This window comes from Pongo abelii, chromosome 11, assembly GCF_028885655.2.
Source record: "Pongo abelii isolate AG06213 chromosome 11, NHGRI_mPonAbe1-v2.0_pri, whole genome shotgun sequence".
In the NCBI taxonomy this organism is placed as follows: domain Eukaryota; kingdom Metazoa; phylum Chordata; class Mammalia; order Primates; family Hominidae; genus Pongo; species Pongo abelii.
The window spans coordinates 84,137,413-84,154,405 of NC_071996.2; the positions used below are offsets into that span (position 1 = coordinate 84,137,413).

Consider the following 16,993-nt stretch of genomic DNA (forward strand, 5'->3'; position numbering starts at 1 on the left):
AACTATGCTATGAAACGAATTGTGTTGAGTGGCTTTCATTGTAAAAGATTTTGGTGAAGGGAGGGAAAGAAACTGGTAGGGATTCAGATCAGAAGATCTGGCTTTGCCAGTTTCTGGAGGGTGTCAGAATGGCTTTAACATACCTACTTCCTTGGCCTCAACTGGAGGTTTTGTAGCTGCAGACAAGAAGGATTGCATAGTTCAGAATAACGACACCATAAGCTAATTGTGGAACTGGGTTAAAATCAGCATGTAGATCTACTAAGAAAGAAACACACTCAGCACTACTATAGAAAGAAACAGCCATGGGCCCTGATTGTTAGCTTTCTGGAAGCCATTTCATTTTTACAATAGATTTATCACACACTGTATTGACTTTTTACAGTAAAGAGTCAGAGAAAGTTAATATTCCTCATGTTTTGTCTATTGACAGAGTGAAAATAATTGCATTGAGTTTGGCTAGAATATCCTGTCATTCCACAAACATCTGAAACTCCACATGGCTAAAACTTAACCCATCAATGCCCCCATGTGCATGCACACATACATGCATATAACTTCATTTCTCAGTGTTTTTTTTCTCCATGAATGGTAGCACCACGCACCCAGTTCCCAAATCCAAAACTGCCCTGAGGATTTTCATCAATTATGGTGGAGGAAAATAAGCCAGCAAAGGAGACTCAGAGTGCGCAGATAGGAAGGTAGGAGAAAAAAGTTCAATCAATTGGTGCCCTGAGAGAAAAGTCTTTCAAGAAAGAGAAATACTTCCCCCTTGGGATTATCCCATCTCTACTTATTGCTGCAGGGGCTTCCAAAATTAGGTTTTCTGTGTTCAGTCTTGCGTTCACACTTCTGAAACCCAGAGCTGACCGAGACAAATTCTTCAACTTCCTGTCAGCCCCAACATAGATTTAAAATTCCTAATCTGGTTTATGAGGTTCACCATGTATTCCTGCTTCCCTAAGTCAGCCTCATATCACACCAACCTGTGTGTGGGGTGGCTAAATACTCTAGCCAGGCAAGCTCTCTCAGTTCTTCTACCTGTCCCGTCTGGTGCTCTCCTTATTGCTCATCCCATTCTTAGCCTGATTCAAGACTCCTGGTCCTTCAAATCTCTCTTTAAGTGTCCTTACCTGGATCTCTCTCTAGTTAGTACAAATTTTTCTATCTACCATTGGAGCGAACATTTTTTGAAAGTTTGTATCAGTCCTGCCTTACTCTTGGTGGAATCCTGTGGTCCTAGCCAAGTGCCTGCTCCATGAAGGTGCTGAATAAATGAATAAGCATTTTAATTGTGTATCTGTCATTAGTGTCAGATGTGTGACTCCAGCATGGTTTTAGCACAGGGACACACTCTTTGATGCAGACTTTTCTTTTCTTTTTACATATAGCAACAATAAAAAACTAGACTTTCATCTCCTGAAAATATCAGTCTAATAATCACCTATGGCTGTCTCTCTGGTTGCTGAAGGAAAAAAAAAAAAAAAAAAAAAAAAAAGGCAGGACACACCTGGATTGCATTAGACTGAGACTCACTACCCAGTTCAGGTGTGTTGCGTTGTGGGTCTCCGGCACATTTCAGAGGCTCATTAGGACCCTGACCCCACACTGGGATTTACACCCCTAATAGCAGGTGTGTCCCGTGGCAACTGAGTGGGTGCGTGTAAAGGGGGGGGGGATCATCAATTACCAGCTGGAGCAATCAGAATCGGTTAAAGTGAATCAAGTCACAGTGCTTCCTTAACCCAACCTCTCTGTTGGGGTCAGCCACAGCCTAAACCGCCTGCCGTTCAGTCTGAGTGGCTGCTGCTCGCCTGCTCACGCATGCAGCCCGGGCTGCAGAGGAAGTGTGGGGAGGAAGGAAGTGGGCATAGAAGGGTGCCGAGATGTGGGTTTTGAAGAGAATAGCCATAACGTCTTTGTCACTAAAATGTTCCCCAAGGGCCTTAGGCGAGTTTTTTTGTTTTTTTGTTTTCAATTTGTGGCTCTTGATAATTTATCTAGTGGTTGCCTACACCTGAAAAACAAGACACAGGGTTTAACTATCAGCGAAAGAACTGGACGGCTCCCCGCCGCAGTCCCACTCCCCGAATTTGTGGCTGGCATTTGGGCCACGCCGGGCCGGCCGCAGAGGCTGGGCGGTCACAGCGAGGGGCGCGCAGTTTGGGGTCACACAGCTCCGCTTCTAGGCCCCAACTACCGTTAAAGGGGGAAGCCTGTGCCCCATCCAGGTCCGCTCTTGCTGAGCCCAGAGCCATCCCGCGCTCTGCGGGCTGGGAGGCCCGGGCCAGGACGCGAGTCCCGCGCAGCCGAGGTTCCCCAGCGCCCCCTGCAGCCGCGCGTAGGCGGAGACGGAGCCCGGCCCTGCGCCTCCGCACCACGCCCGGGACCCCACCCAGCGGCCCGTACCCGGAGAAGCAGCGCGAGCACCCGAAGCTCCCGGCCGGCGGCAGAAACCGGGAGTGGGGCCGGGCGAGTGCGCGGCATCCCAGGCCAGCCCGATCGCTCCGCCCGCGGTGGGCCGACTTCCCCTCCTCTTCCCTCTCTCCTTCCTTTAGCCCGCTGGCGCCGGACACGCTGCGCCTCATCTCTTGGGGCGTTCTTCCCCGTTGGCCAACCGTCGCGTCCCGTGCAACTCTGGGGTAGTGGCCGTTTAGTGTTGAATGTTCCCCACCGAGAGCGCATGGCTTGGGAAGCGAGGCGCGAACCCGGCCCCCGAAGGGCCGCCGTCCGGGAGACGGTGATGCTGTTGCTGTGCCTGGGGGTCCCGACCGGCTGCCCCTACAACGTGGACACTGAGAGCGCGCTGCTTTACCAGGGCCCCCCCAACACGTTGTTCGGCTACTCGGTCGTGCTGCACAGCCACGGGGCGAACCGATGGTGAGTAGAGTTGGACTGATGCGCCCTCAGCAGCTCAGAGCGCCGTGAGAATGGCGCCCTAGGGATTCCCTGCCAGATTCAAACTTTCCTCCCTCCCAAGGAGGCAGGAGGGAAACGTTGCGAGAGCCAGCTCGCTGGAAATCTGCCAGGGAAACTAACTTATCTTGGGGTGGCAGCGCCCCGGGTGCGTTATGGTGCAAGGTCTTGGAGCTTCGAGTCGGAGGTGGTGGGCGGAGGAGGAGGTGGGGAAGCTGCCCTGCTGCGGACTGCACATCTGTGGCAACAGGGAGCTCAGTGGGCAGCACAGCTCACGTCTGAGCGCACGTGCACGTGTCTCGCTTTAGGCTCTTAGTGGGTGCGCCCACTGCCAACTGGCTCGCCAACGCTTCAGTGATCAATCCTGGGGCGATTTACAGATGCAGGATCGGAAAGAATCCCGGCCAGACGTGCGAACAGCTCCAGCTGGGTGAGTTGGGTATGGGACCAGTAGTTAGTGACCTCCCGACCCCCCATGTGGACCCCACCATAGGGCAAGTCCTGGAAAGATTCACGTTGCCTGTTACTTCTGGTTTAAAGAGCGTAAAGTTTTCAGTTTCAACTCCATCTCATCTTGCCCCCTTAATATAAAAGGGATTCCTTTTCTGTTAATATAGTTCTCCCTTTTCCTTATGGCAATGATTGCAGTACTCTGACAACTATGCTAGAGAAATTTCTTATGATACCTTCTCTTCATCTCTCCCCCTGTCTCTCCGTGTGTGAAGCACATTTTAGACTCTCTCAGCGTATTAAGGACAGGATCCAGCTAAGCCGAGACTTGAGAATTTTATTTCCATCTTTGACCTATCAACCCTCCTAAAGAACAGGCTAAGGGGCATATCAGGAATAGCAATTGGAATTGATCCCATATCCCGTCGTTTAACCTAAAGGCCTAAAAAAAAAAAGTGATAGTTTTACTTAGAATATACAATCTAAAAGAAAAGGAAAATTGGCATCTTCATCGTTAATGTAGTATAATTTTCCATTCCCAAAACCGTCATCCAAAACTCTCATGTTATATGGGTCCATCTTTTTGCAGTCATTTCTCAATGTCTCAGATTTGTGACAAGTTGAAAAATGTGTACTGATAGAGGGGAGAAGTTTCATGTTTCAAAGCCAAAGACAAGTTTGTTGCACACAGACAAGTGGGGAAAGAGGAAGGAATATTAAATAACAAGACCTATCTTGTTCCAAAGTGTTAACTGCTATACATATTGCTTAACTTTTTTCCCCTTAAAGCAACCCTGGGTCATGGTAGACATTGTTCCTAGTTTATGTACAAGGACTGTGGCTCAGAGTTGCAAATACCTTTAAAAGTTACTTAGCTAGTGACTGATAGGTGGGAACTAAAGTCAAGCTAGGGTCTGAATGGGTCCGAAGTCTAAGCCATTTTCTTCCATGTATGCATCTTCAATGCAAATAAAATTAAGTGAATGGTTTAATATGTTGTCTGCTGAGCTGATGGGTCATCTGTAAACGGTGAATAAAATTGGTACTTCTTTATATTTCTTTGCTTTAAATGGACTTTTGAGATTAGTTATAGGATCTTTAACTTCTTTTGTATTTTATAGTAGTCTTTGCTCTTTTTCAAACTGTGAAGCTGGTTCCCTTCATTCGGATGAATTCAGATAGAGTGTAAACATAATGGAATTTTTACTGTTAGAGCATCTATAAAAGTCTATGAACTGTCTGTAGCATGTAGAATAAGCCCTAGCCTCTTGTTAAGCATCCTCAATACCAGAAATCACAGTAGGAATGCACAAAACATTCACAGACCCATACATTTTGGAATGATTTTGCAAAGCATAATTTTCATTGCATGGGAGAGTTATGGGTGAAGAATTAGTGAGTGGAGCTGACAACTTTAGTCTGCCAGAGGATCTTGGCAAGGTCTCAGGAGGGAGCAATTTTGTTTCTGTTGTCCTGTCATAGTTTCCTGATCCATGACATTATACCTACTGATATTTAGTGCCTACTTCCTGTCTGAATGGACACTGAATCTATTTCTGGATGTCTGTGTTTAATTGGATAAATCATGACATAATACTGTATTAAATTTAAGATAATGCCGGTCAATGGAAGGAAAAAATTGTTTGGGCATGGGTAGCATCGGGGTTTACTGTTCTCAGAGAAATGTAAACATAGTAGATATGTAACAGATATGAATTAAATGAAGATCTTTTGGATGGATGAATGAATAAAAGTGGAGTGAAAATTTATCAACCTGATTGATGAGTAAGATAATTGATTAGAAATGATGAGCCAAACTGATATTTTTAACTTTCAAAATTTTGGCCAATCTACAAGGTATTTACTGAGATTAAAGGAAAAAAGGCAAGATTCCTAGTCAGTCAATGAGTTAAAACATTAATAGTGATAGTAATGCCTTGAGTATTTGCCGAAGAGTTGAATGAAGTTATTTCTCATGTAATATTCTAAAGAATACAGATATCTTTTATTCCTCATGTAAAATACTGCCTCTCTCTATTCAGAATAAATTCAGTGGTAGCTTAAAGCTATAAAATAGGGATTGAGGCTACAGTCTAGAAATAAAACACTAAAAACAATACATTGGTAATAAAAATAATTTAGGATTCTTAGGTTTGTGGGCTATGCACTATTTTGTATGAAGAAGTTTCAAGAGTGTGTGTAAATATAGATAAGCCATCTTCTGTAGAAGAGTGTGTGTGTATGTGTGTATCTTCTGTATAAAACAGCTTCAGTTGTCCTGTTTCAAATGTGGGTGACTAATGTTTCAAAAATGCTTAGCTCAGTACTGACACATAATAGACATTCAAAAAATAGCAGTTCTTCTTTATTGTTTACTTAAATCTATTATCTGTGTGTTATCTGTAACAAGCAGGTTGAGGTTAATAGGGACAATTGATAAACTGAACCAAAAGTTTAAAAATTAAAAGGTAATACATTAAAAGGTAGAAGTTGAAATGAAACACAATGACAAATATTTTGTTGGCTGAAGAAAAAAATGTTATAATGACTAAAGATTGATCTATGATTGCCATGTCAGTAAGATATCTTCTTTCCTTTGGAATACCTTTACTTGCTATCAAGAACCTGAAGGTGTAGGGTCTTCAAATGGTGCCCATCTCCCATGCAATTAAAAATATCCACATAGACTAGTCTTTGAGTCTCTGTAGAATTTCAGATCAATGGTTGATTCAGATAGACTCCTCCCCTCAAAAGAGGAGATCCATATCTCCCCTACCCTACCCTCTGTGGACAAGGTGTCCCATATGGTATATTCATGCCATAAGCAGAAGTGAGCCTGCCCGTTTATCTAGAATGCCCAGGGTGAGAGACATTAGGCATGAGATACCCCTTTTAGGCAAGCAAGTTGACTGCAGAGCCAGCAACAAGAGAGTTGCCTGGATAGTACTGCAAGGTGCTTTTCTTCCTGCATATATATTGTTGGCCTCCTTTTACCTCCCTGACTCCCCAAGAGACATCTCTTCTCTCGCTTCTTTTGTACCAGAGGAAAGTGGTGTGTCTGCCAGGAGGGTCTGGGCCCAGACTTGCTCATGAAGACTATGTCTTAGGAGACCCAGGTGATTTCCACATGTCCACTTTCCACCCAGGCACTCTGCATCATCAGGCTTGTTTAAAGGAAACTTTAATCACAGCTGGTTCCTGAATTAAGTGTCACAAAGAATGACTCAATTAATATAGTTAAGCATAGTCCATCCATGGACTATCAATATTCAAAGAGAACATAATAAAACATAGAAACGATTATAAAATTACACTAAAAAGATGATCTTTATTTGGTTATTCAAGAAACACTCCAGATCTTTCATTACTTTGGAGTTACCACTGAAAGCATTATACACACACTGACTCTCATTTGGGTAATAGTCTAAAGTTATACAATTGCACTATCCAGTATAGTATCCACTAACCACGGGTGGCTTTGAACACATAAAATATGGCTAGTCAGCAATGAGAGGGCTGTAATGTAAATTACATACTGGCTTTTGAATACTAAGTATAAGAAAACTCATTAATTTTTATGATATATGTTGAAACAAACACTTTAAAATTATTGATTACATAATATTTTGGATTTATTAGGCGAAATAAAATTTTAGGTTAAATAAAATTAATTTTATTTTTACTTTTTTAATGTGGCTATTATAAAATTTAAAATTTCCAATGGGCTTGTATTATATTTCTATTGGACAGCACTGCTGTAGAGAAACATTAAGGTCTCTGTGTAAAAATAACACTATCTCTTTAGGAGATGCTTTCCTGATATTTATGCATAAATGAGTAGAACTTTCACTTTCTTTTCTAGACTAAGTGTTCTATAGTTACTGGGCCTTCAAGCTGCCTGCCTGTGCCTCTCTTACAGGAAAGACCCATCTCAAGTTAGTCACCGTTACCCATATTTAGATTTCTTTCTGGGAATTTTATTACCTTAGCCAGCCTCCTGGTTCATATTATATAACCTACTTGAAAGAATTTAATTAGCATTGCATTATTAAACTAATGATTACCTAATCTTCACTTCTACTTGATTCATAGGAGTTATTAGCTTAACATTAAATAGCAAATATCTCGCTGTTGAAACTTGAAATATGTTTTTCTTGATAACTTTTTACTTTTTCATTGGCAATGTGCTTTAAATTGTAGCTTATGAAGCTGAGATTGCAGATTGGTCATTTTGAAAAATCATCCTTGAATGAAGGCTGTTATACAATTATGTAGAAAATCAAGACAGAGAGCTTCACTAATAAACTATCAGGTTACCAGAAACAAGTTTCCTTATTTCCTGCAGTTTCCCAAACTTTATGTCCAAAAGGATGAGGTTTCCACCTAATTTGAGAGATGAGGCTTTCTAAATGCACATTAGTTTTTGACTTAAGTTTACTTGGTCACTGAGTGATACACCCAGTGACTTGAAAATATATCCCCTTGGCAACAGTTCTAGGACCAGATGTGGAAATCTATTGCACATGTGGGTAATTTATCCATTCAGTTGTTCATTGAGGGATGCCTAAGGGCCTGAACCTGGGCATACAAAAGAAACCTACTCCTTGTCCCAAAGGCTTTAAAGTTTATAAGATAGGTTATTATAGGAAAGTATGGTGAGATTTAATCTAGGTAAGACAATAAAGTGATGCATTCCTGAGGAATTGGTGTTCAAGTGGAGGAACTGAAAAATAACCAAAAGTTAGCCAGAGGAAGAGGCTATGGAAAAGTTTGCCAGAAAGAGCAAACTGTGTGTATAAAGACCCTGAAGTGTTTGAGAGCACGATGCTTTTGAATAACTAAAAAATGTGTACAGTTGCACTATGGAGTGTGAGCTAAACTGTAGGTTAGAGAGGCAGGCAGGGATTACTTCTGATACAACTCTGTAAGTATGAATTTACCCTAGGATATTTAAAACTGGGAAGTGACATGATCAGATTTGTATGTTTGACAGATTCTCAGGTTGCAGGTTAGTGAATGCTTTGGAGTAACTGGGTCAAGACTGAAGACGATGAGGCAGTTGTAGGAAGATTTTGTTATAATTTAGACTACAGATGACAAGTGTCTGTACAAGGACACTGGTAGTAGCAATGGAGAAGAACATGGAGATTCTGAAGATATTTAGGAGATAGCACTTGGTAATTATTGAATGAAAGAGATGAGTGAGAAGGTTCCAAAGATGTTACTGAAGTTTCTAACTTGGGCTGTGACATGGATGATGGTCCAATATACTGAAAAAAGGAAGAGCAGCAGGTTTTCAGGCAAAATGATGAGTTTCATTAGCTTGAGATTCCTGTGAGACATAGAAGTAAAAATCTAGTGATCAGTTCCATGTATGGGTGTGGTAGACACTAGAGAGGTCTGTACTAGCAAATCAGAGGTGAGTAATTGACATAACCCCATTCACCTCCAAGGCTTTGATTATCATCTCTCTGGGGTAAATAGATCAAATGGCCAATGGCAAATTTCTAAGGATTCCTACAGTTTGAGAAGTGGTTAGAATAGTGCTGCTCAAGTCTGGCTGTAACTTAAATTCTCATGCAGAGCTTTAACAGTTCTGGTGGCCCATCTCAAACTAATAAAATCTCTGGGGTAAGTCTATAGGGCACCAGTAGTTTCCAGAGGTCCCCAGATGATTCCAGTATTCATCCATGCTTGAGAACCGCTGGAGAAGAAAAGAGGCTGAAAAAAAAGGCTAAGAGGGTGAAGCCAAAGAGGTAGCAAGAAAAATCAGGTCAATCTGACATTAACCTGATTAAAGGAAGAGAGTGTTTTGAGAAGAGGTGAGTAGTTGGCAGTAGTAAAAGTTGCCAAGACGTCAACCAGGGTGGTAAATTATGAGGTCTCATTAGATTTAGAGAGAATTAGTTCATTAGTAAACTCAGTAAGACAAGCTTTAATGGTGAATCCACTGCAGAAGGTTGAGAAGTGGAAACAATGGCAAGTGTCAATAACTTTTAACTGGGTTCTTCCTTCATTAATACATTTTATTGATTACTTGTGTATTGGAAATACACAGTTGAATAAGACATGGTTGAAGCCCTTGAGTAACTCAGTTGAGATGATGGGAGAGACAGGTAAATGGACAATTAATTATGAGATAATGTAATAAGCATGACAATAGACAGGTACACAGTGATGAGAAGAAATGAATGGGAGAAGGCTTCCTGGAGGAGTGAAATCTGAGTAGTGGACCCAGTTCTGACTGGTTTTGAGGAGCACATGTAAGGGCTCAATAAATGTGAAATAATTTTCATCTTTTTTATGTTTGGGCAAAATCCCCTGGGATTTGCTGCACTTTTCAGCCTCATTCCAAAGTGTCTAAGTCTGCCTTGGGTTCCAAAGACTCATATCAGGTAGTTCAGACAGTAACACCTGCTCTTGAAATAGGGAGCTTGGAAATGACTGTCTTTAAAAGCAGGGATTTTTAATTTTGAGATTAGCTGGAAACATCAAATTAGAATATGGAAGTGGACATACAGGTGACAGGTCTGGGCTCAGTGTGCTTGTTCTCAGTTTACCTGTGAGAATTTTTAAAAATCATAGAAAATCTTTTTTATATAAACCACATAAAACACTGTAATTCACAAAAATGTTCAGAAAATAGTAAGATTGTAGACTTAGTTCTAAAAACCCCTTTTATGGGACTCCTTGTGTGCAATGGATTAGACATGTTCTTTTGACATTATGCCCTGTGTATAAAATGCTGGCCAATGTGTACCATCTGTTTGTGAATCCCTTCGAGGTCTACCTCACCACAATACCAGTCTGTTTTCTTGCGGAAGTTTTCTAGAAGTCATTAGACTATCATCATTTTGTCTGCCAGTCATTGTCAATATCACATTTTATCCTTTAAACTCTGCCCAGAGAAATGTCCTTTGATATCTGTAACTCTTCATCTCATTCTGATCCTCCATTGGTCAGGATAATATGATACATTCCTCACTGGTTTTTCTCTCGTATATTTTTAAGCCTTCCTATCTTGCTGACCTCCTTCAATTCTTTCGTTGCTGTCTTTTTTTTTTTTTTTTTTCCAACCATCCTACCCTGTGAATTCCAAAACCAAGCATAGAACTTTAATACTGACCACCAAGCAGATTTCCCTGGAGTATTTTCTGTTTACATTTTTGTATTTTCTTGTTTCAAAGATATACAAAGTGGCATCCACACATTAGTGATTGTTTTTCAAATGAATTTTTAAATCCAAGAGATTAATTGAAAACCATGGAGGTTCAGAATTTTCTTTCCTTATTTTCTAATGTTAGAGGTTTAAATATGCTCTTTTAATAGGTTGTTTCAGAATAGTATAGGTTTATTCAAAATGTCCATATTTGAAAATAATGGAAAAGTACTAACAACGAATTGTCTAGCAGCATCAGATGGTGGTTGATAGTGTGAGTTTTAATCCCTTCCTTCCCCCCTTGCAAGTGGCATGACCTTGGGCAAGTGCTTAGTCATCCCCTGTTTCGGCTTCCTCATCCATAAAATTGGGATGATAATTCTATTGTCTACTTCATAGGGATGTTATGAAAAGTGAGTTAATACATGTCTTTGCATGTATTAAAACTGTGGTACGTAGTAAGCATGCAATAAGTATTAGTAATTAGAGACTACTTTCCCTCTTTAAATTATGCTTACAAAATGTATCAGCTGGGGCACTTTTTTCAGCTTTAGTTATTAAAAAGACTTGTGTACGTTTTCTGTGGGATTTTGAAGAAGTCCTGGCAGAGACCCCAAACCTAAAATCAAACCCACAAGTGACCTAGTTGTTAGAGTTCTGGGGCCTCATGATGACTCAGGATCAGCCCAGATTTATAAAATTGCAACCATAAAGCTTGGCACTACTCTCTGGGGACATTTACCTCTTGAACTCTTTCTAAATAGAATAGAATAAGATAAAAAAAAAAAGAGCAGAAATAACTGGCTCTTTCAGGCCTACAATTATATAAACTGTTTCTCACATAAATTGAGCATGATTATTGGCTGTTGTGAGATTTTGTTTAGGCAATATGAAAATATGACATTTCAACACATTTTTTAAAAAAACATACTTTGAGAATGGTTTCTAACTTTGATGTTTTGCTCTTTTGACTCTTATTTGCCACTAGACTAGCTGGAGGAAAAGAGTTCTAGAAGTTTAGTACTTTTATGTCCTGTATCACCTCTAAAACCCAAGGATATTTTACTTTTCATTACCCAAAATTATTTTTATTGTAGAATTCATAAACATCATTATCTTTTAGAAACATTGCCACCAGGTTTAACTAGATGTATGAAAACAGTACATAGTTTAATATAGTCAATTACTATATGGATTAGTATTAATGGATTTAGTAAGTATTAGGACTTAAAAGGAAAAACTAAATTAAGGGGCCATTTTAATTAAAAAGCTAAAGACTGCTGATCAATTCTTGCAGCATTGTGAGCGCCCTCTGCTGGCTCAGTTCAAAGCACCATAATGTACCTACCCTGAGGAGCAGAGGCATTGATTATTTATTGATCACCTACTAGGTGCCAGGCATTCTTGCATACACAAGCATAAGTTTTCCTTCATCCTCATAGCCCTGCAATGGTAAATTTTGTCATGTTGTCATATTTGAATTGATTTTCTCACTTTTAATATATTTTTCCTAATCTGAAGTTATGTGAGTGAAGGGATTATATACTTTAATTATTGCTTTTATAAAAAATATCTTGAATGAATGACTCTTCATAAAATATGGAATTGGAACAAGGATCATTCATGTTTCAGGATTAAGAAAAACTTTAGAGTGGAACAATTTGAAATGTATAGGATTTGTCTTACAATGGAATAGAGCTTCAGCTTAAAAAAAAGACAGTTGGTGGAAGGTAAGGGCTTTTACTGCTTTTCTGAAACTTCACATCACATCATGAGTTTTGAAAGATCAGGTAAGTATGTATGTTGTCTTAGTAGCCAGAAAGCCTGACTGAGAGCCCCAGTCAAATGTCTGAATTGGTGGGGAAGTGACAGTACGATGACGCAGGTAGATAAAGCAGACATTTACTTGCATTAGAAAGTCCCAAGCTTTCCTAGCCACAAAGTATGTCACTAGTACTGTCAAAAGTTATATAGAAAGAAGACCTTAGAGTATGACCTTTTCCCTGGTCCTTCTTTCTTTAGTGGAAATGCCAAAATACTGAAAACCATTCTAAATGGAGGAAAAGAGCAGGACAAGATAGGGAACAAGTAAGTGACCTTTTTCTTGAACAAGTGAAAGTTGATTGTACAGTCTGTGAGCATATTTGCTATATTTTATATATTTTCAGCCAAAAGCTTCAGAAAGTGGAATAGATTTCAGTTAATTCATATGTCTGAAATATTTCTAGAGTTCTATTCTATGCTATAGAGTGAAATAACTTAGAGATCAAAGATGTTATTTTTTATTCTAATCTTTCCACTTATGGATTTGGGCAAGTTATTTGATTCCTTTAAGACTCAATTTTCTCTTCTGTAGGATAGAATTAATAATACAGCAATCCTCTGCTACTACTGTGGGTGTAAAATGAGTTAATGGGTATGATTACAGTTCCCCAATAATGATATGCCACATATATTTTATGAGCCAGGTTATATGCTGCATTGCATGTGCGGCTTAATATGCTTACATTAATCTTTAATATGATGATGCCAATAGCAACTAACATTTGCATGTTTTCTCTGCCAGGCTGTCATCCAAGCACATCACACATATCTCATTTACTCCACAGTCCTTGCAGAAACCCTCTGAGATAGGCATCTTCTGTGGACCCCAGCTGATTCTGTCTTAAGTCATCCCACTCACAAGTCATCCTTTGTAAAGATCTTCAAACTCAGAGACTGTTTCCTTTCAGACCATCTGTTACTGTCTTAAAATTGAAGAAAATAATATTTTGGAAGAGAAGTAGGGAAGAGTCATAGTAAAAAGAAAAGACCTTTCCAAAGCTTAGATCCCTGAAAGTTTGGTGGTAATTATGCAGTAGTACATTCTAGTAAAGGATTTTTTTGTGCTGATATAATGTATTTCAAAATTCCCTCCCTCATACATACTGAGTTCCTGCCTACTGCATGTAAGGCACTATCTTGAGCTGTGGGAATGCTGCTGTCAACAAAAGTCAATCTGCCCTCATGGAGGTGACATACAAGGTCAAATATCTAATCTCCCATAGTCCCTGTCACACTTGGAGCAATGACACTAAAACTGGTGATATGAATAATAATGAAAGGGGGAGGAGTAAAGAATGTACTTAACTAGCTTTGTGGTATTTCTTTGATCAAAATTCCTGTTTATTTGCATTTATATACACATTTATATATGCTGATACACATCAGTAGGAAGAAATAAACTGTAGTAAGCATGCATTTTTACATTTTCTTTCCCAAATTAAAAAAAATAGGAAAGAGAAAGGCTTAAAAGGAGATGGTTTTTAATGTGGCTTTGTTTTTTAAATATCTAGTGGAAAAATGCATTCAGCTGTGCAAAGAATTAGTCATTCTAGTTGTTTAAAAGCAGGGAAAATTATCACATGTTAATTTCTGCTGACCTCTTTTATGTTAAACCATATAAAGTACTTTTTCAATTATGAAGCTGATTTGATTTACTAAGAGTTTAGATGAGTAACATATGAACTGAATTGAAAACCAGATTATAAATCACTTCAGCATGACGTTTGGATAAAATATAAAGATAATCTGAGGTTGTTTATAGTGTTCTGTCAGAGAAATTCATGAGAATTAGCTCTCATGGCAGTTCTAATAATCGTCATTTTTGACCAAATTAGAAATATTGTATTTCTACCCAAAGACAATTTGCTTAACATTTGGTATATCAATAGGTAACTAAACAAAGGGGGAACAAAGGATATTACTTTTATTTTTAAAACAGTAGGTTTTTAAATAATATAATACAAGAAAAGGCATAACCATCTGTTAATACATCAAGCTTGTCCATGTTGTCCAGGATGGCTTTGAATGCGGCCCAACACAAATCCGCAAACTTAGAATGGTGATCATTAAAAAGTCAGGAAACAACAGGTGCTGGAGAGGATGTGGAGAAATAGGAACACTTTTACACTGTTGGTGGGACTATAAACTAGTTCAACCATTGTGGAAGACAGTGTGCCGATTCCTCAAGGATCTAGAACTAGAAATACCATTTGATCCAGCCATCCCACTACTGGGTATATACCCAAAGGATTATAAATCATGCTGCTATAAAGACACATGCACACGTATGTTTATTGCGGCACTATTCACAATAGCAAAGACTTGGAACCAACCCAAATGTCCATCAATGATAGACTGCATTAAGAAAATGTGGCACATGTACACCATGGAATACTATGCAGCCATAAAAAAGGATGAGTTCATGTCCTTTATAGGGACATGGATGAAGCTGGAAACCATCATTCTGAGCAAAGTATCGCAAGGACAAAAAACCAAACACCACATGTTCTCACTCACAGGTGGGAATTGAACAATGAGAACACTTGCACACAGGAAGGGGAACATCACACACCAGGGCCTGTCATGGGGTGGGGGATGGGGAAGGGATAGCATTAGGAGATATACCTAATGTAAATGACGAGTTAATGGGTATAGCACACCAACATGGCACATGTATAGATATGTAACAAACCTGCATGTTGTGCACACGTACCCTGGAACTTAAAGTATAATAATAATAAAAAAAAGATGTTGGCAAGGATGTGGAAAAATGGGGAACCCTTGCCCACTGTTGATGGGAAAGTAAGTAAAACTATAATGGAAAATAGTATGGAGATTCATCAAACATTTAAAAATAGAACTATTATATGATTCAGCAATCTCACTGAAGGTGTATATCCAAAGAAAATAAAATCAATATGTCAAAGAGAAAAAAATATGAGATTTTCTTGCAATTTGTTTTTTTTTTTTTTTAGCTCATCAGTTATCATTAGTGTTAGTGTACTTTATGTATGGCCCAAAACAAATCTTCTTCCAGTATGGCCCAGGGAAGCCAAAATATTGGACACCCCTGAGCTACATTGTAGAGCTATTGTTCATAAGCCCAACCATATGCTACAACTACCTGGGGGGTTTCAAAAAAATTCTTATGTCTGGTTCTTAACCCAGACATGTCAAGTCTGAGCCTCTAAGAGTGGAGCCCAGGTGGAGGTACTGGTTTCAAACTCCCTTCAGTTGATTCTAACGTCCAGTCGAGGCTGAGTACTGAGTGGAAAAGGAGTGGACGCAGGATCACACAGGTTAAGGGAGAAAAGCTTTGGAGAAGGCCATGATCACAAGCTGATCATGTAGCGGTCTTACCTCTTCTGCTAAGATTCCACAGGCACGACAAAAGAAAAGAGAAGCTGGGCATGGGGGTGGGCACCTATATCCCCAGCTACATAGGAGGCTGAAGTGGGAGGATTACAAGAGCCCAGGAGTTTGAGGCTGCAGTGAGCTATGATCACGCCAATGCACTGTAGCCTAGATGACAGAGTGAGATCCTATCTCTCTAAAAAATAAAAAGAGAAAAAGTCCCAGAAATTAAGAAAAAACCCAGAACACTAGGAGGAATTACAGGATGTTCTCTGAACAGATTCTAGCCTGTAACCAGTACTTGAAAGTTACCTCAATATTATCATTGCTGTTGGGGGCTTCCTCTATGGTAAAAGCAGTGTTAAGAAGTGAAAAGGGGAAACATATCTAAATGTAGTATATGTATTTGCTCACTTATTAAGGTTGGTTTTTCTTTTGTGGAAGAATGATTGTTTCATGACTATTTTCATGAACTTTCTTTTTGGCTGTGCATTCATTCTTTTTACACACATTTTGAATTAAGATATATAAAATAAATAGAAGATGCTCAGTCAAACCATAATAGAAGCTTTGAATTGTTTTTCGTTTACTGACCTTTCCATTTCAGCACCCATTTCTGGGCTGTTTGTTGGGGGTGGGATTATGGCAAAGATACAGTCCTGGGCAAGATGAATGAGGTCACTATTTACTAAGCCTTGGAAGTAGGCCAGAAACATTGTAAACAAATGAATATAGTTAACCCTAACAAAAATGAAAATACTTCTTCCTACAAGATATTAATCAATTTTACCACAATTTCCTCTGAGTGATCGCATCCTGTGTGTCTAAGAACCCTTGAGTGCTGATGTTGAGAGTCATCTGTCAGTATCTAAGAGTGGATTAACTAACAACTGTATAGGAGATATTTGAAAATTAATGAATCAGAAATTTTATCTATATATTAGAAGGCAACTATTGTTTGGAACCATATTGTAACAGATATGAGATTACATCTAGTGGCATTTTGACCCCCCACTTACACACCTACCATATGTTTTTCTATTCGAAATCTCTACTGCTCACGGGTGAATGAACCACATCACTGGCTTCCTGGGAAAGCTCTTCCTACATTTATTCTTAAATAAACATCTCTTTCTTGTGGCTTCTGGAGGGCTAATTGTTCTCCTGTTTCTAAGAATCATTATTTTTAGCCTAGAATAAGAAGAAGGGAAGGGCATGAGCCACACTAGAAATAAAAGTCCCAGGACTTTGGTGAAACTACATGGGACACATCTTAAAATAGCCTAATGA

General features: G+C 39.5%; 1 protein-coding gene across 1 annotated transcript in view; it reads left to right on the top strand.

The window, feature by feature from the left end:
- Positions 1 to 2,215: 2,215 nt before the first annotated feature.
- The window catches only part of ITGA4 (integrin subunit alpha 4), an 80,144-nt gene continuing 65,366 nt past the window's right edge, over positions 2,216 to 16,993 (top strand). The window contains exons 1-2 of the mRNA XM_002812646.6: positions 2,216 to 2,880; positions 3,225 to 3,346. Coding sequence (XP_002812692.1) covers positions 2,684 to 2,880; positions 3,225 to 3,346 — 319 coding nt within the window. The 5' untranslated portion in view covers positions 2,216 to 2,683. The remainder of the gene's footprint in view (positions 2,881 to 3,224; positions 3,347 to 16,993) is intronic.